This window comes from Phacochoerus africanus, chromosome 12, assembly GCF_016906955.1.
Source record: "Phacochoerus africanus isolate WHEZ1 chromosome 12, ROS_Pafr_v1, whole genome shotgun sequence".
NCBI classification, from domain to species: domain Eukaryota; kingdom Metazoa; phylum Chordata; class Mammalia; order Artiodactyla; family Suidae; genus Phacochoerus; species Phacochoerus africanus.
In genome coordinates this window covers 14,506,207-14,530,431 of record NC_062555.1, presented here as the reverse complement: position 1 = coordinate 14,530,431, position 24,225 = coordinate 14,506,207, and the positions used below count along the sequence as shown (strand labels likewise).

The window sequence follows — 24,225 nt, the reverse complement described above, 5'->3', positions numbered from 1 at the left end:
TCCACAGCAGCTGCACCATTTTACGCTGACACCAAGTGTACATAAAGGTTACAATGTCTCCACATCCTTGCCAACAATTGCCTTCTTTTTTAAAAAGTTTTATAGCAGCCATCCTAATGGGTGTGAGGTGATGGCTCATTGCAGTTTTGATTGTATTGTTCTAATGACTAGTGGTGCTAGGCATATTTTCATAATGCTTCTTGGTCATCTGTATATCGTCCTTGGAGTAATGCCTACTTCAGTCAGTCCTTTGTCCATTTTTCAATCCTTTTTGTTGTTGTTGAGTGGTAGTTTTTTGATAGTCTGGATGTTAACCTTTTATCGGATATATGGTTTGCAAATATTTTCTCCCATTCCATCGGTTGCCTTTTCACTCTGTTGATTGCATCATTCAATGCATGGGAGTCTTTAATTTTGATATAGTCCAGTTTATCTATATTTACAGTTTTGCCTTTACTTTTGGTGTCATAGTCAAGAAATCATTGCCAAATGAAATGTCATGAAGGTTTCCTCCATGTTTTCTTCTAAGAATTGCATAGTTCAGCTCTTATGTTTAGGTTTTTAATACGTTTTGGGCTAATTTTTTTTTTTACTTCCATATAAATTGTACTTTTGTTTTTAAAAATGAGTCATTTTTATTACGTAGTTACAATGGTTGTCACAAAGGTCAGTATCTTAGAGTGTTCTTAAGGATGTTTTATTCTCATTTTTTGTAGTTATATTGAAGTCGAGTTGATTTACAATATTGTGATAATTTCTGCTGTACACCCAAGTGATTCAGTTATACAAATACACACATCCTCTTTCAGATTCTTTCCCCATATAGATGAGCACAGAATATTGGATAGAATTTTCTGTGTTAGACAGCAGATCTCCATGGGTCAGTCATTCCATATAACTCAGTGCGCGTATGCCAGTCCCAAACCCCCAGTCCACCATTCCCCCACCCCAAGTTAGTTTTTATGATTTAAGATAAGGGTCCAACTTCATATTATACTGTTTTTCAAAAAATGTCTGTGTGTGTTTAAATGAACTGTAATGAGGCTGTTTGAGCTTGGGCGTTACCGGAGTTAGCAAAGATGACTTAGATCTGAAGGAAAAAAAATACCACTTTATTCCAAATCGATGTAAGCAGTGTCTCCCTCAAAGCTCACAGATTTTAGATGATACAGGTAATATCTGCTTATCTGAAAGGAAAACTTTTGTTTCTGAAAACAAACCTATTATGACAGAGAGGAAATAAAAATTTAGAATTTCAAGAGAAAATTTGTCCCCTGAAAGCCAACACCCAGTTTTATGGAAATAACTGTGGGAGAAACATTTCAAATATATGTGTACGTGTGTGCGCGTGTGTGTGTGCATGTGTGTGTGTGTGTGTGTATACATATATATCTAAAGAGACTCTACAGTCTTGTGAAAATCTGGCGCTAGGTATTCTCTATGTATGTGTTATGAGGAACATCAGAAAAATCTCTCTTTTTGAAAGAGTTTAGTATTTTTTTTTCTTTTTTTTTTAGGGCCACACCCATGGCACATGCAAGTTCCCAGGCTAGGCGTCCCCACGTAGCTGCCGCTGCCAGCCGACACCACAGCCACAGCCACAGCAACGCCAGATCCGAGCTGCATCTGTGACCTCCACTGCAGCTCACGGCAACGCTGGATCCTTAACCCACGGAGCGAGGCCAGGGATCGAACCTGCAACCTTGTCAGGTTTGTTACCAGTTGAGCCACAAGGGGAACTCCGAAAGGGCTTAATATTTACTGAGAGGCAGTGAGTATATGGGACATAGAAACAATTACGCATACAGATTTACTGACTATTGTCTGACGTAGCCCCTGCCCTTATGAAAACATGCATGTAGCCGCCCGTAGACACCAATGTTCAACACGAACGGGAAGCGGGCCCAGCGAGTCCGCCGAGAGACTGGCGCAGACAGACCGTCAGCTGGTTGTTCTTCCCAGACAGAGTTTTCCCACACGTTTAAAAAAACGATGACCCTTTTTATTTGTATGTTTTCTTGCTTCGGTGGACAATGAAAAAATAAAGGTTTAATAATGAACATTTTCCATCAATTACCAGTGACCTCTGTCCTCTAAGAAACCTATATACATACGCCCACACACCAACATACCTATACACACATGCAGGCAATGCATGCACTATACAGAACATGCATGCTGCAGAGATGTGTGTGTGTATTAAAATGCATGCTTGTCTGAATATATCTGTATATTCAAGCTAATCTCTTCTTGAAAGAAAATACAAATTTTTAGTCCGGAGAAAGACTAAACAAAGATGCCGTGGGTTTGGACAGCTTCACATCCTTGCATCGTTTCTGAGTTCGGACGGTGAGTCCCTTGCTTACGAGCAGAGGGTTTGATGTTTTCAACCTTCTCCTCTCACACGGTTTAAACAACGCTTCCTACGTTCCCGTCATCTGGATCTCATCCTCATGCGTGCAAGACATTCACCCACGCAGCCCTCCATCTGTACAAAGCTGTTAAGGGATCTTAAGGATGATTTACTTAAAATTCCAAGCATTTCAATATACTGGCAAGAGGGACTAATTTAAAAGTAGAATTATATTTCCTTAGAAATGCCTTATACAAGTTGGCTGTCCTTGTTAGTAGTTTTATGAGCAATTTTCAAGGATTTCTATAACTAAATTTTGACAAGTAGCTTTTCTTTCTTTCTTTTTTTTTAAGGGCCTCTACAGTGACTTCTGAATCAGAACCATGTCCATGTGGGTGGGTGGCGACGTGGGACGCTGTGAGTCTGGCATCGAGACTCGCCCTGGCGTGGTTTGCCCACAGAACTCAGCTTTGCAGCTCGAGCTGCCTGCGTGAAAACAACTTCCCACCAGTGCCCTAAAGATCTTCGTTTGCACTCATTAGTGGGGATTTAAACTGAACAAATGTAGGTCTCGGCTGAACATTTAGGTAACACTTTAGATAACATTAAAAACCAACGGAGGTAACAGAATACGGTCAAAGGAGACACGGACGGAGACAGATTATTACACTTGGGGACCGGAGGGTCCCTGCGGAACTTTAATTGTAATTACGCTGAAGATTTTTTAATGACATGAGCTCAACTTTGTGCACATTTGACGCATACTTTGCTTTTAGACATCACTGAAAACGTACGGTCAGGACAATATAATCCCTGCTGAACCCATCTTCTCTTGACCAATGCACTGACATGGCTAAACCCATCAAAGAGCAGCAAGAACCTAACTTGGTCGTTATTAAGTGGCTTCTTACTCTGTATCCGCTTCCTCTCCTTCCAACTTCTTCCTTCCCTGCAGAATCCAATTTTGTTTGGGTATCTGGTCTCCACAAATAATGTTCTCAGAAGGTGATCCGATCCCATTCCCAGCTCTAGGCAATGGACCCAGATTTCAGCAAATCACAAGAACCCCAGTTCTTTCTATTTCCTTGCCAGTGAGTGGTTTAGAGATGGACATGTGACCCAAGTCTGGCCAGTAACATGTGACAGGGAGTCTTCTGGGGACCGTTAGGGAAGGCGCTCACTCCTAAGACACTATATATGGAAAATAATGCCATTTGCAGCAACACAGATAGACCTAGAGATTTATCATACTGAGTCAAGTCGGTCAACGACAAATGCCATACAGAACCACTTATATGTGGAACCTAATTAAAAAGGACACAAAAGAATTTATTTATAGAACAGAAATGAACTCACGGATTTCAAAACCAATCTTAGGGTGACCGACCATAGGTGAAATCGTGGCTGGGAGGGGAGAACTGGGAGAGTGGGGATAACACTACACACGACTGTATCAAGTAGATGATTCACGAGAACCTACCGTAGAGCACAGGAAAACCTACTCAATCGTTTGTAATCACGCATCTGGGAAAAAGGAATGGATCTATTTACACGTATGACTGATTCACTTTGCTGTACACTTGAAACTCCTGCAACATTATAAGTCAACTCTACTCTAGTAACATTAAACTTAAAAAAAGAAAGAACCAGAAAAAAGGTGTGTTTAAAAAAAAATTTTATAGTTGATTTATAATGTTCTGTCAATTTCCGCACAGCGACGCAGGTATACATTTATATACGTTCTCTTTTTTTCCACATTATCCTCCATCATGTTCCAGTGATTATAGTTCCCTGTGCTACTTACAGAAGGATCTCACCGCTTATCTAAGAAGGTGGTTTTTCTTCATCTTCTTGATGATGTTGCATTTGAATGCAATGCCTGGAACTGGAGGCCATCACTTGACCAGACCACAGTCAGCCCTCTTAAGGGGGGGAGGGTATGCCAAGAGATGAAATGAACCTGGTCCCTCCCAGCCTGGCTGCCTGGTGGAGGGTCCTTGGCTTAGAGTCGGCCCAGCCTCTGGACTTCTTATTATCTGAAGTAATACATTATGTCTTTACTCAGTTGAAGAGTCTGCTCTAGGTGCCCCATCTTTGGAAATCCTAATGCCCAATGTGATGATATTAGGAGGTGGGGCCTTTGGGAGGTGACATGGTTGAGGGAGGAGCTCTCATGAATGGGATCAATGACCCTAAGGGCCATTAGAGGGCCCCAGAGAGCTCCCTCGTCCGTTCCATCATGTGAGGACATAGTGAGACGCCCTCACAACCGGAAGAGGACCTTGACCAGAGCCTGACCATGCTGCCCCCTTGATCTTGGACTTCTAGCCTTCAGAACGGTGAGAAATACATGTCATTCTTCCTAAGCCACCCAGTCTGTGGTATTTTGTTACAACAGCCCAAATGGACTAAGGCAGAATCTGTGTTTTCTATTACATGCTGTTCCAAAGCATCCAAACTGATAAAATGTCCTTTTAAAAGAGACATTCAGCAATAAGTTATTATTTAGTTAAACATACACTGTTCCCTTTGAAGAAAAGCATTTTATGGGGAAAGAGCGATATAATAACATTCTCTCTTTTCTTCTTCAAGGTGTCAAAATCCAAGGATTATTTTTTAATGTCATTCCTCAACCAATTATTTTCATTGCCAAGTCCTATACAATCAAAAAAACATTCCTGTGGCACTTTTCCAGAACTATAATGTACAGCACAAGTTTCCATTTAAAGTATGAGTTTCTTCTCAAGGCGGGGGGCACACTCAATTTAAGGGAGAGTGGCTGTTCAAAGTCCAGGACTACAAAATTCTCAACGCTATAATTGACCAGAATGAATAAAAAGATGCAAAAATAGCATTGCAAATGTGAGTATTTAAAAGGAGGGAGAAGCCCAAATTCATTTCCCAAACTGAGGACTATTAGCCAGGAAAAATATAATTTAGGTCTGAGTCAAACATACCCCAGGCATTAACAGCCGACTTCTGTTTTTGAGAGAGTAAAGCAGGGCGGTAGGAAGGAAGTGAAGGTGATGCTGAAGAGTCTTCTGATCTTCTCTGAGCTGGACTGAGGTCTCCTCTAGGGGAGCACAGATGTGCCCCTAGAAGGCAAGCCTCTTCAGGGCAGGGATTTTTGTCTGTGGTGTTAACCACTGTATCCTGGCATTTACAAGCATGTTCAACTAATGCTCACGGACTTAACAAATACACCGTCCGTCATCTTGACGGACTGGGGCCCCAACATAGGGGTGGCAACAAGTTTGGAAAGAGCAGATGTGCTTTTCTCCACTTATTTACCCGGCGGAAAGACAAAAGAGGTGGTATAAAATTCACATTAGAACATGTATGCACTGTTAAAGTCTGAGTAGAGTTTGTTACTCAGGGAACAAAGGAACTGAGGGACGGGCAACTGGGCCATCGTAACATGGGGACGTGGTTCTGACTTCTACAGTTTGCAGGTGCATGGTTCTGAAAACTGGGATGGAAGGAAAAGGTAGTGGGAGATATCTGGAAAGACTCTGTCGCCTGAAAGAAAGACAGCCAAGCGATGAACTCTCTCTCATGCCACGCCGTCTCGTTCATCTGGCCCCGAACGCTGGGGTGTGCGGATGCTCTGTTTGGTTTGCTGGCAGCCATTTTGTGACCATAGGAAGACAAGTGTCAGGAAAAAGGCCAATATGCTGGGGATGGCAGAGCCAACAGATAGAAAAGCCTGGCTCCTAAATGACAGCACTGGACAGCTAGACCAAACCAGGGGGCACGTCTCCAACTTTTCTTTTTTTTTTTTTTGTCTTTTTAGGGCCACACTCATGGCATATGGAGGTTCCCAGTATAGGGGTCCAATCGGAGCTGTAGCCGCCAGCCTACACCACAGCCACAGCAATGCCAGATCCGAGCCTCGTCTGCGACCTATACCACAGTTCATGGCAACACCAGATGCTAAACCCACTGAGCCGAGGCCATATATCAATCCCACAACCTCATGGTTCCTAGTCAGATTCATTAACCACTGAGCCACAGTGGGAACTCCTCCAACTTTTCTTCGTGAGATTCATAACTGTTTTCACTGTTTAAGTCATAGCTGATCAGGATGTCTGCCCAAGTCACCCCTGTGCTGATAATTTTAACTTTTAATACATTTCAGAAAAGGCAAAAGTATTCCATCATCATACATTATCTCTCATTCAAGTTAAGAAGTTTATGAATTCAGGAGTTCCCACTGTGGCTCTGCAGTAATGATCCTGACTGGTATCCATGAGGATGCGGGTTTGATCCCTGGCCTTGCTCAGTGGGTTAAGGATCCAGCGTTGCCATGAGCTGCGGTGTAGGTCACAAACACAGCTTTGGAGCTGGTGTTGCTATGGCTGTGGTGCAGGCTGGCAGCTACAGCTCTGATATGGCCCCTAGCCTGGGAACTTCCAGATGTCACAGGTATGGCCCTAAAAAGATAAAACAACAACAACAACAAAGCTAAGTTTATGAATTCATCTGACCACGCAAGAAAAAATTGGCAGACTAAAATAAGGCTGTGTTAATGATAATAGGGCTTCAATAAAAGGGGCACATATTAACGTTTCAGAGATGGACTCAACAGAACCCTAGGACTAGATTTGGGAAGGTCAAGATGAAGAGGTCAGTAGAAATGATTCCATTATTCCCTGCTTGTGGGTCTGGGAGAAAGCTGCACACTTAGCTCTAAGATGAACATGAGGGAGGGAGGCCCGACGAGGGCAAAGGAGGATCAGAACAGCTAACGCTGGAGCTGATGATCAGGAGATGATGTCAGTGAGAAGACAGCATCTGCAAGGAAAATCTGGTCTGATGTTCAGAAGCAAGATGAGTGTTTCAGTGGCAAATATGTAAATCAGACACCTAGAGGGAATGTTTGACCATTTCCATGGTGTAAAGACTCTTACTATCGCCAGTTTCAAGCTATCAGCTTGCAACCTTTCCGTAAACCTCACAGTTGGGAGCCAGTAAAAGCTGGCTTCACGACCACTCAGGAGAGGAATTCCTGTTGTGGCTAAGTGGATTAAGAACGCGGTATAGTGTCCATAAGGATATGGGTTCAATCCCTGACTTCACTCACTGGGTTAAGGATCGTGTTGCTACAAGCTGCAGCATGGGGCGCAGATGAGGCTCGGATCCAGGGTTACCATGGCTGTGATGTAGGCCAGCTCCGACTGGACCCCTAGCCTGGAACCTCCATATGCCATGGGTGTTGGCCATAGAAAGAAAGAAGGAAGGAAGGAAAGAAAGAAGCAACTCGGGAATAGAATAATCACTTTTCCTGGGATCAGAAGTACATATATGAAGTCATTCCATATCTTTATATATGCATGTGTCTTTATAGAACATAAATACATATTAAGTTCTATATAGTGTAGAGTACCTAACATAGAATGTACATTAAGTGTGCATATATCTGCTGAGGGTCTGGGAACAGCAATCAGACACTGAATGGCTCTACTCAGTGTCCAGCTCTTGGTTTCCCAACTGCATGTTTCACTAAATTGGAACCAGGAATCTTTGGAGCAGTGACCGGCTCAGTGGCTTGGGCAAGAAAAGTGCACATGCACCTGATACAGCTTTGTAAGCTATGAAATCATGCGGTGTTCAAAGAATGGGAGAGACCGGGGAAGGGAACACTAACGCCAACTCAAAAAGGCTCCAACTGACCCGTTCTGCGACAATTTCAGTACCAAAAAGAAAGGGCCACATCATATTAAAACCCACTGAATAAAACAGGAAGCTAAAAGTTGGTGCAGATATAAAGCAAATAAACAATTTAAAGCTTTGATGAGGAGACTATACAGTCATAGTCTCAAAGTAACTCCTCACAAAATACGTCCTAACTGCAAAAAGAAAGAGAGTGACTTTATAGCGGCTAATCTTTAAGTCACAATACTGATGAAATGATTGGAATGAACATTTCTAAATGGGATAAACCGAATCCATGAGCCGCCTGAGAGGAGGAGCACGTGCTGCCACGCCTACACTTCCGCACACGAGGAATGAACCCAGATATAACTGCGAGGAAACATCAGAATAATTCAGGTTACAAAACTAACTGGCCTGTCACGGTCTAACTTCACTTAGTGGGACAATCTCTAGGTCCGTCCTTTGCTGCAAATGGCATTATTTCATTCTTTACAGTGGCTGAGTACAGACAGACGTCATCTCACTTATATGGGGAATCTAAAAAAAAAAAAAAGGGGGGGACACAAATGAACTTAACTGCCAAACAGAAACAGACCCACAGACTTTGTAAAACGCATGGTTACCAAAGGGGACAGGTGGTGCGGAGGGATGGACTCGGGGTTTGGGATTGGCAGGTGCACACTGAGGTACACGGAGTGACTGGCCAACAGGGACGTGCTGTCTAGCACAGGGAACTCTACCCAATATTCTGTGATCATCTATGTGGGAAGAGAATCTGAAAGAGAATGCATGTGTGTCCATGCAGAACTGGGCCACTTGGGTGTAAAGCAGAACTGATTACAACACTGTAAGTCAACTTACTTCAATAAAACCTTAACGAATGAAAAAAAATAATAACAACTGTCCTAAAAGCTTCAAGAGTATCAAAGCGAAAGACATCAAGGGAAGACTAAGAAACTACGCCAGAGCAGAGGCGATTAAAGAGACACAACAGCTAAATGTAATGTGTGACCTAGTGTGGATTTTTTGGTGTAAAAGTTATAACTGAACACTTGGTGAAACTTGAATGGGGGGTCTAATCTAATAGTGATTCAATAGTAATCATTCTTGTTTTGAGTTTCTCAATTGTTACGGCTGCACCGTGGATCTGTAGAATGTTCTTGTCTGTAGAAAATAGTATTCAGGATGACGGGGCGTTCTGTTGACTGCTTACTCTCTCAATGAGTTCAGGAAAAAAACAGTTCTTTGTTCTGCACTTGCAACTGCTTTTCATATAAATTTGAAATTGTTTTAAAATACACACTGATCTATTTTACCTTCCCACTTGTCATAACTCCACCATAAGACACTAAATTAGTTTTACACGTTGACTACTTCAAATCTTTTAAATTAAAACTACGCCACAGTCACAGCCACGCCTGATCTGTGTTGCATGTGCAACCTATACTGCAACTCACGGCAATGCTGGATCTTTAACTCACCTAGTGAGGCCAGGGATCAAACCTGCATCCTCCTGGATACTATGTTGGGTCCTTAGCCCACCAAGCCACAATAGGAACTCCTCAAACTATTCTTTATATAACATTTTAAACTTTTGTTCCTACCTAATACAATTCTTTCTATTTACTCTTACATCTACCATCGAAAGTAGCTTGGACACTGTCTGCTCCATTGCATGACCAGAGAAAATGGGGCAGAAATAGTTTAGTAATGAATAGTCACTAAAAGACAGGTAACTGTTGATTATCTAGGTCATGTGAGACACGGCACAAAATACCATCACATGCATTTCAGAGTTGTCAGCAGCAAGGCTGGGCCAGGGTTTCAATTCAAAGGACATTTTAACTACTTGTTATCCCAACAGGCTTCACCCCAGCTGCCATCGTTATTCAGGTGACAGTGGCCACCTGGAGTGCCGTGTTGAGAAAGGTGAAGAAACTACCTGGCGTCTCCGAGAGTCCCCAGCCTGAGGATCTGCGTCTGCTGGGGCTTGGGCGGAGAGCAGAATGCATGCTGCATATTTGCCGCCATCTGGATTGCAAAATGCCGTCTTCCTAAAAATTAAATCTAACCTCAGGGAAAACGCCTTTTAACGAAAGAACCACTTCCCTGGATTTCTATAAATTCAAAAGAACACCTAAAGCAATCTAAGAGTGAAACGAAGCCAGCCGGAAATGGAATGTCTGATATCGTCCAGTGACTGCTTTCTGTGTCAGTTTTACGTCTATCGCTGGGCACCGCACTGGGCACTGAAGAGGAAAGACTACGTAGCCCTGGCCCTTGAGTTCGCAATTTAGAGTTGGTGGGACCGGCACATAAAGGATAAGCACAGAAACACGGAGAACAGGTCAGCCTCTTCTGCCAAAGACACCAGGGCCACCCAAAACCTGTGTCTTAGACATTAAGAGTTTGTCAGCTGAAGGAAGAAGAGGATTCCAAGTAGAGGGAATAATATACTCAAGGTAAAGCCGTGAAAACATCTGGTGTGTCTACGGAATTTGGGTGTGGCAGAAACATCTGTGTGTGTGTGTGTGTGTGTGTGTGCATGTGCACTGTGACATGGGAGAGGGAAAGGCAGGGGATGAAGCCGAAATAGGCACAGACTAGATTGTAAAGGGATGTAACTGCTTGGCTAAAATTTATTTATTTACTTATTCTTTTAGGGCCGCACCTGTGGCATGTGGAGGTTCCCAGACTCGGGGTCGAAGTAGAGCCAAAGCCGCCGGCCTGAGCCAGAGCCACAGCAACACTGGCTCCGAGTCACATCGGCGACCTACACCACAGCTCACGGCAACACCGGATCCTCAAGCCACTGAGTGAGGCCCGGGAATCGAACCTGCATCCTCATGGATATGAGTCGGGTTCTTCACTCGCTGAGCCACAGTGGGGACTCCTAAAATTTCATTTTTTTCTGAAGACAGTGGTGAGCCAGCCCAGATGGGAGGGTTGAGAGGCAGTAGGGAAGGCCAGTAACTCGGATGGTTCTGCTGGTGTGCTGGAGAAGGAAGCGACGAAGGAGACCAGAGGCAGACCGTGTAATGAAGTGTAATGAGAACAGAACCAAGGCGGAGGCCATGAGGATGGTTTAGAGGCCAAGTGGAAAGACGTTTCTTTGATGCAACATCAAAAGGATTTGTTCACAGGCATGATGAAAGGATCGGGGTGGGGGGGTGACACAAAGACATTATTATGTGGCCGAAAGTTCATTTAAAACAGATCACAACAGAAGGGCCTTCCGGAGCAGACCAAGAGAGCAATGACGCTGCACTGCTGTGCCGGGCTCCTTTTCCTTTATCTCAGAACAAATCCATTTTATAGATGAGGGAACAGAACCTCGGGAAATGAGGCTTTTTCCCCAAATCATATTTGGCAAGTGTGAAAACTCTGCGATATTCTGAGGATAGGAACTGTGAGAACATTTTGCGGTGTTGTGAGGATATGAACTGTGTCGGGGGCTGTGTGACACCCAGGTGAGACGCTCCTGCAGGAGGTATAAGCGGGGGTGGAGAGCAGTGATGAGAGCCTGGGGCCAGACAGGTGGCTATGGGGCCAGCATTCCCAAGCCACATATGTGGAAGATCACCCAGAAAGAGAATGAAGAGAAAAACAGAATGAAAAGGAGCCTTCACATTAAAGGGAGTAGCAAGAAGAAAAAAAAAAAAAATGAAGGAAACAGAGAAACCATAGTCCAAAGATACTAAAAAACCAGGCTGGAAGGTTCAAGTTTCCAGAATCAGGGGTTAATCAAGGCATCACATTCTATAAAGACATCGAGTAAGATAAGGACTGAAGCAGGTTATGGGGCTCAGAAATTAGAACTCTGAGAGAAATGGTTAATTGGCTTTAAAAACTCTTAAATCTGCACCATTATGAAACATGAGGCCGAGCCTGTTATTGAGGCAGAGGGAGGGACCACTACGCGCATTTAGCAAAACAGTAAAATGGAGCCAAAGGCAGCATGAATATCAAATGTCTGCAAAGGAAAGGAAATGGCTCTGAATCTGACGTTTGAAATGTAGGTGAGTATTTCACGGCCTTTCTGAGTATTACCACCATGGCTCTATGGACCAGGGCAAAGGCTTCCTCGGGATTCCAAGTACGTCACCAACCACCTCTGGATCTCAGTTTCCACGTGTAAAATGATAATTTCTGGATTCCCTCCAGCCAGAGAAATTCCTGATGCTGTGGCAGAACCAAGACAGCGTCAAAACAGCTGCCCTGAAGCCCACTCGACATTTCGCAGGCTAATTAAGAAGAAACTTTTTTTTTTAAAGGATTTCAGCTACTATTTGAAATTGATACATTTTTCATTCGCCATTTAAAAATCTTGTTTTTAAGTTGAACTAGAGATTTATTACTGTTGAAGTGAAATTTTTAGAGAGAGCCATTTATTTGCCTCTGCCGATTGCATGCTGTGATCTTTGGTTTTGACACTTCTCTCTGGTTATAGGACAGAGAAATGAGCTTAATACCTAGTGCCCAAGGGAAAGACGTCTGTCTCTCACAGACATTTCAAATTCAATAATTTCATTGGCAAAAGAAAACAGACCAGGAATGGCCAAAATTACTATGTCAAGTATTAATACGTCAAGTGTTCCTCTAGTTTCAAATGGACAAGCCACCAACTGACTAGAAAAAACTGAAGTTCTCTTGTGGCGCAGAGGGTTGACGCTCTGGTAGTATTGCTGCAGTGGCATGGGTCGCTGCTGTGGTGTGGGTTCGATCCCCGGCCCAGGAACTTCCACATGGTGCAGGCAGTGCCAAACAATAACAACAACACAAAACAAAACAAAGAGCTGGGAAGAAAGAGGGAAAGAGAAAATTAAAACAGAGATTTTTTTTTAATTCAAGTAATACTATGTCCTTAAGAGTAGGTAGTGAAATACCAGAATAAATCAAAACCAAAAAAAGTATTAATTTGCTACAATAACAAAAAATGAAGTAACAAGCTATTTTGAAATAATCTCTAATAGGAATTTAAAATAGAATGCAAGCACATTAAACTTTCTCATCACTTCTTAAAAAAAAAAGAAAAAAAGAAAGATCCCAGAGGCTCTGAACTAAAAACTATTGGCAAAAACACAGGTCTCTTATGGGCATTTTGCCCAAAATATGATTTCTTCAAAACAGGATGTCCACTATTCATCATAGACCCATTAATTCTATTCCCAGTATAAAAATCACATATGGCTTTCGTAACCAGTCCAAGACAAAGGCCTAAATAAAATCACAAAGGTAATGCACGTAATAACTTGAGGGGAGCATAAAAAATACATCTATTTTCAGACAATAGCTTATCTTTTTGTAAAATTCCACTCATATTTCAAACTAAATTTCACGCTCATTTTCTGAAAGACTGAAGTATGAAAAAGGAAAGAACGAAGGCTTTGCAGAATTTGAGGGAAGTCCTGGGGATATCGCAGCGAACACGCTCAACAAACCGTCCGGTCAACTGGGCAGTAAATGGTGTTCCAGCTTATTCTCCCTTAATGAGGAGCAATTGGGGTGGGGGTGGGGGGCAAGTGAAGGCTAAGGAACGGGATCAAGACAGCTCCCCAACTGGTACCCTGTTTACTGCTAATTCTCCTCCAGTAGAAGGACCTCGGTCAATCTCAGCCTCGGGCCCCCCTTTTAGAATAACGGATACTAACATTCGTTCTGTATGGACAGAAGGATCCTTCCTCCTTCTGACAACAGGTGCAGAGACACATACCTGCCTCGAGTGTGAAGGAAGGGAGATTCACAATCCCTACGGGGAGAGGCCCGGCTAATCTTTAGACTGTTCTCTGGTGGATGGATGGCATCATGCAGGGTGCTCCTCAAGAGGCAACACGACAGCCGCATCTACGCCGCCAGCCCTGCATCCACTGGGGTGGCGTAGAAGGCCTCAGAGCACACTGGGTCCTACCTGCCTTAAGGGCACTTTGGACCCTTCAGAAAACTGCCTGGAGACGATTTCCGGTTGGAAGCCACAGAGAGGGCACTGACTGGCACTCAGGGACAGGCTTTCGAAGTCCTAGATGGAGTTTACAAGGCTGGTGAGGTCGACCCCCTGAAGAGTGAGAAACAGACTCCGACAACCCAAATTGTTGCAGGCCACCGATATGCCTCTCAAAACTGAAATGCGACAGCATGGAGTCTCCCCCCTGCGCCCCCATACCCCTGAGATCCGCCCCTCCTCCTTTCACAGACCTCAGCTGGTGTAAGGGACAGCTTAGGGCCAGGGTGACATGGCTCTGTTCTCCAAAGGGATGAAAAATCGCAATCCATCCCCAGGGAATGTGGGGAAGAGAAGGGGTTCACACTTTTGTGGATCTGGCGGATACTGGCACCCGAGTTCCAGCCGACTGGTCCCTCCAGGGAGGGTTATGCCCAAATTTGACTGCTCGGCTTGGGCAAGAGTTCACAGCAAGGAGGTAGATGTGAACCCGGGAGTGGAGCCCTCGGGGGGGACTCAGTGTCTTGTCCTCTGGGTCCCGCTGCTGAATGTGTGACTGGTATTCATGTTTGACATGCTTACGCTGTAAGCGCCCGCGAGGTCCCAGAGCCATTCTCCTGCTTGGGAGGAGCTGCACGGAGGGAGGTGCTGGCGCTGCCAGGCCCTCCACCGTTGAGGACCCTTCGGGCCACAAGCCTCTGTGACAGACGATGCTGCCAGTTGCAGCCTCTGGCAATCGGAGGTGGCCTCCTTTGGACTCACTCACCGCCTCCTTGCCACAGCTCCCAGCTGGACCTCTTTTGAAAAAGCAGCTGTCAGCTTACTCTTGGGCTCTTGTTGAAACGGAGTGCCCGTCCCCTGGAGGAACTGTGATTCTCTGGCCTGGTATTTCCCTTTTGGGATGGATCGACTCAGACTCAATGACTAACAACGTGAAAAGGATCCAGTCATGGAAATGGCACATTGAAGACTGCAGCCGGCCTGGCCCCAGCGGCGCCTTGGCTCTACATGAAAAAATGGCAGCTCTTCCACCTCAACACCTGCAGCATAGCTGCTGGTGCAGGGCCGTTGAGTCACAGAGGTTCCCTTAACGCCTGGGCCTGCTTCAGCGGTGGCTGGCTGAGCTGAAACCTGATGGTGGCCACTGGTCAGATGCAACTGTTTGGGCTCAGGGCCAGCGACTCAGAACTGAAAGTGGACAGGGTCTTTCTGCTCAGTGGGCAAGACTCAAGGTCGCCCTCATAGCTCTGGCAAACACAACACTGGATCAACCTCATTATATTTTTACTGACTCTTGAGTTGTTGTCATGGCCTGATTATTTGGACTGTCACTTGGCGAACCACAGACTGGAAGATTAAAGACAGCCCCCCCTCCCTTTGGCTCTGCTAACCCAGGAAATAAACAGTGGCTGCTGATTGAACCATCTGAGTCACTTATGTAGAGGGACCCACTTTTCTGCTGAAACTGACTGGAGTCAAGCTGCTGGTCGAGACTGGACGGCCAGACTGCCAGCACTGCTTACTTAAGCCATCAGCAGACTAGACACGGTGACACATCAACCATTATACTGGATACAAAGCAAAGGAGCCAGTGTATTTGATATACGGCCTGCCGTTGCATGCCAAACTTTTGAGTCCTGACGAAAGTTGACCCAGTTGTCTGGCAGTGAAGGCAACCACACTGCCTGGGGCATTGCCCATGCTTGCTCCTGACACACTAATTACATCTGACTTTTGACCTCTTCTTGGGGTTGTAAGTGGTGCCTCACTGCGTATTAATACTTTCTCAGGTTATGTGTCACTGTTCCAGTCTGATAAGCTGACAGGGGCCACACTACTGTGGCTCATAAAATGAATCTGTATTGTATTTTTGGCTTTTATTTCTGGAATGCTTCCCATTCAACAATGCAGAGCCTTTTGTTGCAAAATGATTCAACAGCGAGCTGGCAGTCAGGTATTGGATGGGCTGCACACAGTCCCTACAACTCACTGGGGTTTGGTATCGTTGAGCATTGGGTCTTTCTCACCAAAAACTGACTCAACAGATGTCTGGATCTACCCGTTTTACTTTCTCCTAGACCACACACCCTGGTAAGGTGGTTAGGTCAATAAATACAGCTGTCCTCAGAAAGGGGTCCTTAGCTGTTTTCTGGGCAAGGGTCAGAATAAAATGCTGGGAGATTATGTAAAGCTCTTTCAAAGCCTTGCGATTCCTCCTGACCATTAAGGCCAGGGCTCCGGTGGAGGCTGCACTGTCCTGGACTGTGCCTTGCAGGCCCAGATGGAGTCTGAGCAATTGCCCTTGCAACACCTGGATGAATGCTTTGGTCGGTACAGAAACTCAAGGAGAAGGACAGCTGGCCTCCTGAGGCACATCCTTACCAGGCCATGGAAATTGTTCAGCTGGATGGGACCAGGCCCTTGGTGGGCGCAGCTGGGACCAGGGCTGCAGTGTGGCTGGTGCTTAGAGCTCTGATCATAGCAGCTTAATTCAGTGCTGGATGGAACAAACGGACCTGATCTGGTTGCAGCTAAGTGGCAGAGTTGACCAACATGACAGACGACACACGCAATGACGCACGCGAGGACCTGCACCTTAGCCTCAGAGCGGGAACACGCTGCGGCCGCCCTTCCCTGGGAAAGGCTGTATGCGCGTATAGCCACAGAGACGTGTTTCTACAGGCAGATGTGAAGCAGAACCAAACATACATAACAGTACACTGGTTCTCTGTAAATATAATTTTGGTTTTTCATGTGTTAAAATCACACACAAAGTCTTGTGCACCAGCTGTCTTTGTGTCTCACATAATCTGAATTTTCCTGAAATGTGTGCAAGGCACTGGTAATTCTGTTCTCTTATCATACCTCAAGAAATTCCTATGACGTGAAAATAACAGGGAGTTCGCATCGTGGCTCAGCGCATGAGGACACGGGTTCCATCCCTGGCTTCGCTCAGTGGGTTAAGCGCTGCCCCAAGCTGTGGTGTAGGTCGCAGACGCAGCTCGGATCTGGTGTTGCTGTGGCTGTGGCGAGGCTGGCAGCTGCAGTTCCAATTCACGGCCTAGCCTGGGACCCTCCATATGCCAGAGGTGCGGCCCTAAAAGAACAAAACAGCAAAGTGCCACCCCTGTACATCCACGAGAACGGATAAAACGGAAAAGACCGGCCATGCCGAGTCCTGACAGCGACCTGGAGCCTAAGCGGAGCCCCAGGCCTGGAGCAGACCAGTCCTCTGGTCTCACAGAAAGAGGGCTCCACCGGGAACCTGAAGGCTTCCAGCCTCCACTCTCGAGGCTTTGGGGGAGTCTTTAATCCTCCTATCCCTGGGATCAAATACCAGTAACACCCAGTCAGTCTACTTCCTCAAGGCCCTGTGAGGATGGGCAGAGACAACGCGAAACCACACGACACACGGGACGGGGGGGAGGGGGGGCACTGAAAACCACATAAACACGAACACCCCGCTGGGAAGGTGGTTTAAAGAAGGTGACGATGAAGACAAAATACTATCATGTGAAACCTTTTCAGGATTTCCCACTGCCTTTACTCAAGCTGGTTTAATTGCTTAGTACTCAATTACTTAAAAGGTTTCCAAGTATTTATGAACATGTATCTGACAAATCACGCACAGACGCTTGCCTTAATTAATGTTTGCCATGACCTGGAGCATACTACTCCCCGCGGTGCGAATAAGCCCGTAACCTGCTGATGTGTCTCACTATTTTCGCTTATTTATCAAATTAGACTCTGGCCGTAAAAGTCACTTTTCAACAAGACACTACATGTCTGTGAACAAATCCGTCCCGATTCCGTCACTCTGGGAGCTTTGTGAGAATCCAGGACTTCAGCTTCTCTAGCTCTGCTTTGCTTAACTCGTGCTGCACGCCTGGGAGGCTATGAAACCTCGTGCTCACCCCCAGAGACATCAACGTGGAGTTTGTCTCCTCGCCCCAGGCATGAAGAACTAGCTCATCTGCGGTACCATGACACTGGAACAACTCAGGGAGCAGGCCGTCACTCTGCTGGAGCGCCTAGGGAGGACAAGAGAAAGAGGGAAGCGTCTCAGACCCCCAGTGAGACCAGCATCCTCGGCAGTCTGAGAGGCCGAAAGACGCCAGGGGAACCCACGCCTCAATACTCCGGGGGAAAGGGGCCGCGGTGGTGCCGTCTGAGGAACTCGCCGGAGGGCCGGGTCCCCGTGAGCCACAGCGGACGTGACCTGCACCCACACGCAGAGGACCGGCTCGAGGCGGCCGAAGCACTTCCCGCAGAGACCGTGGGTCTTGGGAAGACACACCTCTTTCGCATGGAGTGGAAAGAGGGAGGCGCGCAGGGCTAAGGGATGATGCAGGGGAAAAATGACATGTCTGGTCGCATCGCTGCACCTGCTGGTTCCACTGCTGGTAACGAGGCTGCGACACTCTAATGCGCCATATTCATAAATTAGGACATTGCTGCAGAACAGGTACTGGCTGTGTAACTGATTCTCTGGTTTGATGATGCTCATGACATAACAAACCAACCTAGCTGAATCATCTATATTTTTAATATGCATAAAAGATACATGATTTCCACACACATTTTTTTTATCCTACCCCTTTGACACTTTGCTGAACCAAATTCTTTGCTGAAACATGACTGACTGGCTGGTGTTAATCAATAAAACTAATTTGGTCATCAGTTCCCAGAAATGCCCTGTGTAGCAGTGGTTAATCAATGTTGTTTTACTTGCAATGTGTCAGTGTCTAATGGTTTTCCTTTCTTTTCTTTTTTTATTCTGCTTTGCTTTTAAAATCTGGAACTTACCTGGTAAACAGCAGATGCGGTATTCAGAAAACTAGAAAGGGCAAATACTCCTGCTACATCTTGATGATTTCTAAATGCTAAATGCATCGCCATGCATCCTCCCATAGAAAATCCTCCTACAAGAAGCAAAAGTTCACTTATCAGACATAGCAGAATATGTGTTAACAATAATTTAGAACAAGATATAGCTATGCCAGGTTTCCATAAATATTTGGAGACCTAAAAGAGATAAATGCTAAAAAGAAAATTTAGTTTACTTTAGAGCTCATGGAGAAAGACCTGCCATGAATAAATAGCACTGTTCTATCTATGTCATCACTGGTAAAATAATCTGTCATAAGAGGGGCTAGAAGCGAACAAAGATACCTTGGTCGTCGAGTAAAAATATTCATCGTAATTCAAAATATGAGTCATGGCACAAGTGTTATTTATTTAAACCCCTAATGTCGACTTATATTTTGTTTATACTTATTGGAGTCCTCACACTGGAACTACAATTAATAACATACACCTTTTTGCCTTCTTTGCCAAGCTACAAGCTCCATAAGGACTGTATTTCTAGTGTTTGCCGTATCATAGATGCTCAGGGATCTTTGAATTAGGAAGGAGGACCAAAAATTTGATGAGCCAGTTAAAATATCTTTGTATTATAATATTATTTTGAAAACAGCCTTGTGATGGTATAATTAAAACATACATATCCATATGTACTTTCAAAAAAAGAATTTGGGCAAGTTCCTGTCGCGGCGCAGGATGGTCCCGACGAGTGTCCGTGAGGACGTGGGTTCAATCCCTGCTTCACTCAGTGGGTCGGGGATCCGGCGTTGCCATGAGCTGTGGTGTAGGTCACAGAGGTGGCTCGGATCCCGCGCTACTGTGGCTGTGGTGTAGGCCGGCAGCCACCGCTCCAATTCAACCCCTGGCCTGAGAACTTCCACATGCCTCGGGGGTGGCCCTAAAAAGCAAAATAGATAAATAAAGTAAATAAAGAGTTTGGCAGAGAACAATTTACTCACTTGACAAACTTTTACTGCATTTTATGTGCCAAATACGGTCACTGGAGTGACACTGGCCACTGGAGACGTGCAGGTTAAAATCCACGGACCCTTCTGTTCGAGGGAAAACAGATACGTGACAGGAGGGGGCGGCAGGAACATGCCCTGGCACGGCACAGGGGGAGCCCTACAGACGTACGGGAGTCAGCCAGACTCAGGGCCACCCTCCCCAGCCTGAGTGAGAGTTAAAGGACATCTGATTTAAAAGAAACCCGTATGTTACAGATAACAAGGCTGTAGGTAGGAACACAGTTTTCATTGGCTGGAGAAATTTGAGATCTTCAATTACATCTTTGCCAAATGTACCTGAGGAACATAATAAATGTGACTGACTAATGAAACGTTTAATTTTATTACATCCCACCTATAGTTCAATTATGTTTACTCACACGTGGCTGGGGAGTATCATATTGGACAATGAAGTACGTGCAGAAAATCTAAGCTGTCCCAGTGACTGAAAAATAGCTTCTAAATCCATACATGGAACACCAGTGAAATCAATGGTTTCTAAAAAATAAGGCTGTGATTTCCTGCTGTGGTGCACTAGGATCGGGGGCGTCTTTGTAGCACTGGGACGCAAGTTCGAGCGACCCCTGGCCCAGCACAGTGGGTTAGGGATCCAGCAGGGCCACAGCTGTGGCGTAGGGGTGGCAACTGTGGCCGGCTCGCATCTCATCCCTGGCCCAGGAACTCCACATGCTGCAGGGCGGCCAAAAAAGAAAAAAAAAAAACAAAAAACAAAACAATAACGCTGTGGCTGAGATTAGTAAATGCGATCTTTTAATGTGATAAAGATTCTTTTCTGAATCACACCAAAGGGAAAACATGAACAGAAATAGATGGGTAAGCAAAAATACATTTAGCAAATTATTTTAAAAGCCCCCTTACTGAGAAAATGCTACCCGTTAAAGGCACCCACCCCATCACTTCATTTTGACTGACTCGGGTAACCTACTCATTTTATGTGCTTTCAGAGCCCCTTGATGGGACCAGCCTGACAGCAGCAACAACACAACTGAAAAAGAAAACACTTTTCCACACACAAAATATTGCGAACAACAACAAAAATGCACCCTACAGACATTTCGCCTCATGATCAATTTCTCATAATGTACAGTGGAGAGAAATGTCTTCATCGAAAACTTATTCCTTGGAGGTTTAATCGAAGTCAAATGTCTACGTGGAGCCTTGTGAGACAGTCTGCATTTCCTCAGCAGCCGTCTCTGACAACACAATCGCCTCTTACACTGTGGACACCAGTGTGAAAAGGGACTTGAATAGGAGAAAAATTAACACAAAGGACTAGTTATTTGAATTCAATTTCCATGTAAGTGTCTGAAATGCAATATAAAATATACTGTTCAATAAGTAAATGCCAAATAGTAAACTCATTGTAGGTAATAGTTATAATGTATATTTATAGTTGCTGGTAAAGTATTAAAATGTCATGAGTTAACATTGCAACATACATTAACAAGCTGAATAAAACATGTTAAAAAATAATAAACCTAGCTTTTATGAACTCTTTAAATTAAACAGAAACAATGTATAAAAACTATACTGCGAAAACTAAGCTAATCTATCTGAAAACAAAATCCAGAGGGAGAAAAAAAAATTTACAATTAATGTTTACAATTAATTGAATAGGATTTTAAAACTGCAATAAAATCCACCCTCCTTCTAAGTTTCAAGAGTTCCTCCATGTAATGACTATATAATTATTCTTCAGACTGAACTGTGATAAAGTCTCAAAAGACTTGGGAATATATAAATTATGCCCTTCATGTTTGTAGATTTTCTCTCATACACCATTTATAGGACAAACAAAATATTTATCATTTTCTAAGGCAAACTTTTAAAACAGTAGTCCCAAGCCTTTAAAGTTCTGATAACTGTTGTTGAAAAAATGTAGTTATTTAATTAAAACATACCTATGTGAAAAGAAAGTAAAAGAATGCTATTCTCAAGTTTTAGTTCCATGAGCTTCAGCAGAAATCTCATATAATGTCAGAAAAGGGAGCCTGGAAATTGTGGAGCTAGGTTTCATCTTGGTAATTCCATCTATCCCTTCATTTTAACTTTAAATCTTATTATAACATTAATATGTTAATACATGCCCATTGTATAAAGTGTTTCCACCATGCAGACCAAAAAAAAAAAAAGAAACTGGGTTATTCAAAAATCTCACTACTCATACGATTTTGACGTTTTAAAAAATTCATTTTAACACTTAAGCTCACTCTACACACACAATTTTATACCTTACTCTCTTTCTGTAATACTGATTTGAATGTCTTAAAACAGTTTTACAAAACTCTGGAATTATTTTTTATTCATCGAACATATATGACACATACCAAGTACCTTCTAAATGTGTATATATAGTATATAGTGGTTACATAATACTCAATTGTATTAATGGACCACTATTCCCTTAACCCTTTTCCTCAGGATGGGTATTTAGAGCATCCATGTAAATCACTCAGGCATAATTCCAGACATGCTTGATTCTCCCTGCTTCAAACATCTGATAATATGCTCGTATTATCAAAATTCTTATAATCTGGTCATTATCGTTTGTCAGGTTCTATACATCCTAGATCAAAGTTAAACCTAAATTATGTCAGTTTTCTCTTAATAACAAATTATCACCACCTAGTGGCTGAAAAAGGAATCTCACTGTGGTGCAGAGTTTTTGACTATCGTCAGTGGATCTGGGTTCTAGTCTTAACTCTTATTTTTTAGCCAATAATCTCTTTGAATTTTGGTTTCTTCTTATCTGAAATGAGAATAATAATATCCTATTTTACCCACTACAAGGGTCAATAAAGATACTGTAGACAACAATCTGTATAATTTACACAGTATAAAACTATATTCTTAATAATTTTCTCAGAAGACAGGATTTGAATCCAGGTTTCAACAAGAGCTATGCTGCCAAACTCAGAAAGTAAATTAAAAGTCACTATTTGATCGCCCCTGCTGCTCCTAGCTTTTATCATACCCTTTGTAGAATCTTGTGTGGTGTAAATATATAAAAATAAACTCTTATGTCTTAATATGCTTCAGGTACAGAGGGAAGGTTCACAAGCACCTCGAAGGAACGTGTTTTTCTCATCCCACATCTCCTGCACAGCAGACTCCGCCCAGCTCCGCCTATCTAGCCAAAGGTTATTTTTCCCATGAAGAAAGTATATGTCTATTGAGGAGAACGACAAGGCAAAGACTTTGTTTTCGTAGCGAACACGTGCAGGTGACCACAATGTCCTCAAGCGGAATTGTACTCAAACCTCGTGTTCCCGAGTCTTGAAAAACTGTCCACGTTAGTCTTTGGCCATCCTGCCCTTCTCCTGGCCCCCACGCAGGCCAGCTTCCACAGGGGGGTCACTGCAGTCCTCCTAATGCACATTCGATGGCGTCACTGTGCATATAGTTCAACAACCCCAGGAGCTGAAGCGCACGCCAAACTCGTACATCCTGAGAGACGCAGACGTGGCCCTTGCTTGCTTTCGGGAATGTATTCCTGCTATTTACCCATCATATCCTCACTCCTTCTGTAAAGCTCAACTGGAAGTTCTCTCTTCCAAGAAGCGGCTCCCAGCTCCCACAGCATTTGCTTGGTCTCTCCTCACTGCCCACACTGCACACTCTGTAAATACTTTTACAGTGATCCCTGGATTGTATCAGAACACTCTTTCGCTCTCTCCCTCATGAAACTGTAAAGCTTTTGGTAGTTCTGTGTGTGTGTGTGTGCTCTACCATTTAAAATTATTATCAACGATCCGGAGATTAAATGTATTATGAAAAGTCCCCGTTTTGGACCCAAGCTGGGAAGACTATGTAGGATGGGTGGGATATCATATACTATAAAAACATTATTTTCAAAACTGAGTTTAATATAATTAAATGCCACTAAGCAAAACAGACCACAGAATTTTTTTTTTTTTGGTCCTTTTTTTAGGGCCACACCCACGGCATATGGAGGTTCCCAGGCTAGGGGTCAAATTGGAGCTGCAGCCACAGCAATGCCAGATCCAAGTCGCATCTGCGATCTACACCACAGCTCACGGCAAGGCTGGATCATGAACCCGCTAAGTGAGGCCAGGGATTGAACTTGCAACCTCATGGTTCCTAGTCGGATTCGTTGCCACTGCACCATGGCGGGAACTCCAAGAATAGCTTTGTTTACAAAGTTATATTGGTTGCAATTACAATCTCAGAGACAAGGGTTCCATGAGAACATAATGTGTGACATTAAATCTGAAATTTTATCACATGTTAAACAAAATCAATAAGGATATAACAATTTTGTACTATCATCTCTGTGTTTTTTCCTTTTTAATCTTCTAAGTTTTCTAGTCTTTCCTCTTGTAATTCATTAAAAAAATAACCTAACCTCACTATATTGTTTGTATTTA

General features: G+C 44.0%; 1 protein-coding gene across 3 annotated transcripts in view; it reads right to left on the bottom strand.

Annotated features, from left to right (window-relative positions):
- The window catches only part of LYPLAL1 (lysophospholipase like 1), a 70,404-nt gene that overhangs the window by 21,014 nt on the left and 25,165 nt on the right, over positions 1-24,225 (bottom strand). For 2 of the 3 annotated variants that reach the window (XM_047755014.1, XM_047755016.1), the window contains exons 4-5: positions 18,753-18,868; positions 17,861-17,977 (exon numbers count right to left, since the gene is read on the bottom strand). In XM_047755014.1, coding sequence (XP_047610970.1) covers positions 17,861-17,977; positions 18,753-18,868 — 233 coding nt within the window. Of the gene's footprint in view, positions 1-17,467; positions 17,978-18,752; positions 18,869-24,225 lie in introns of those variants that run through there. The other variant, XM_047755015.1, reaches the window with a different exon arrangement.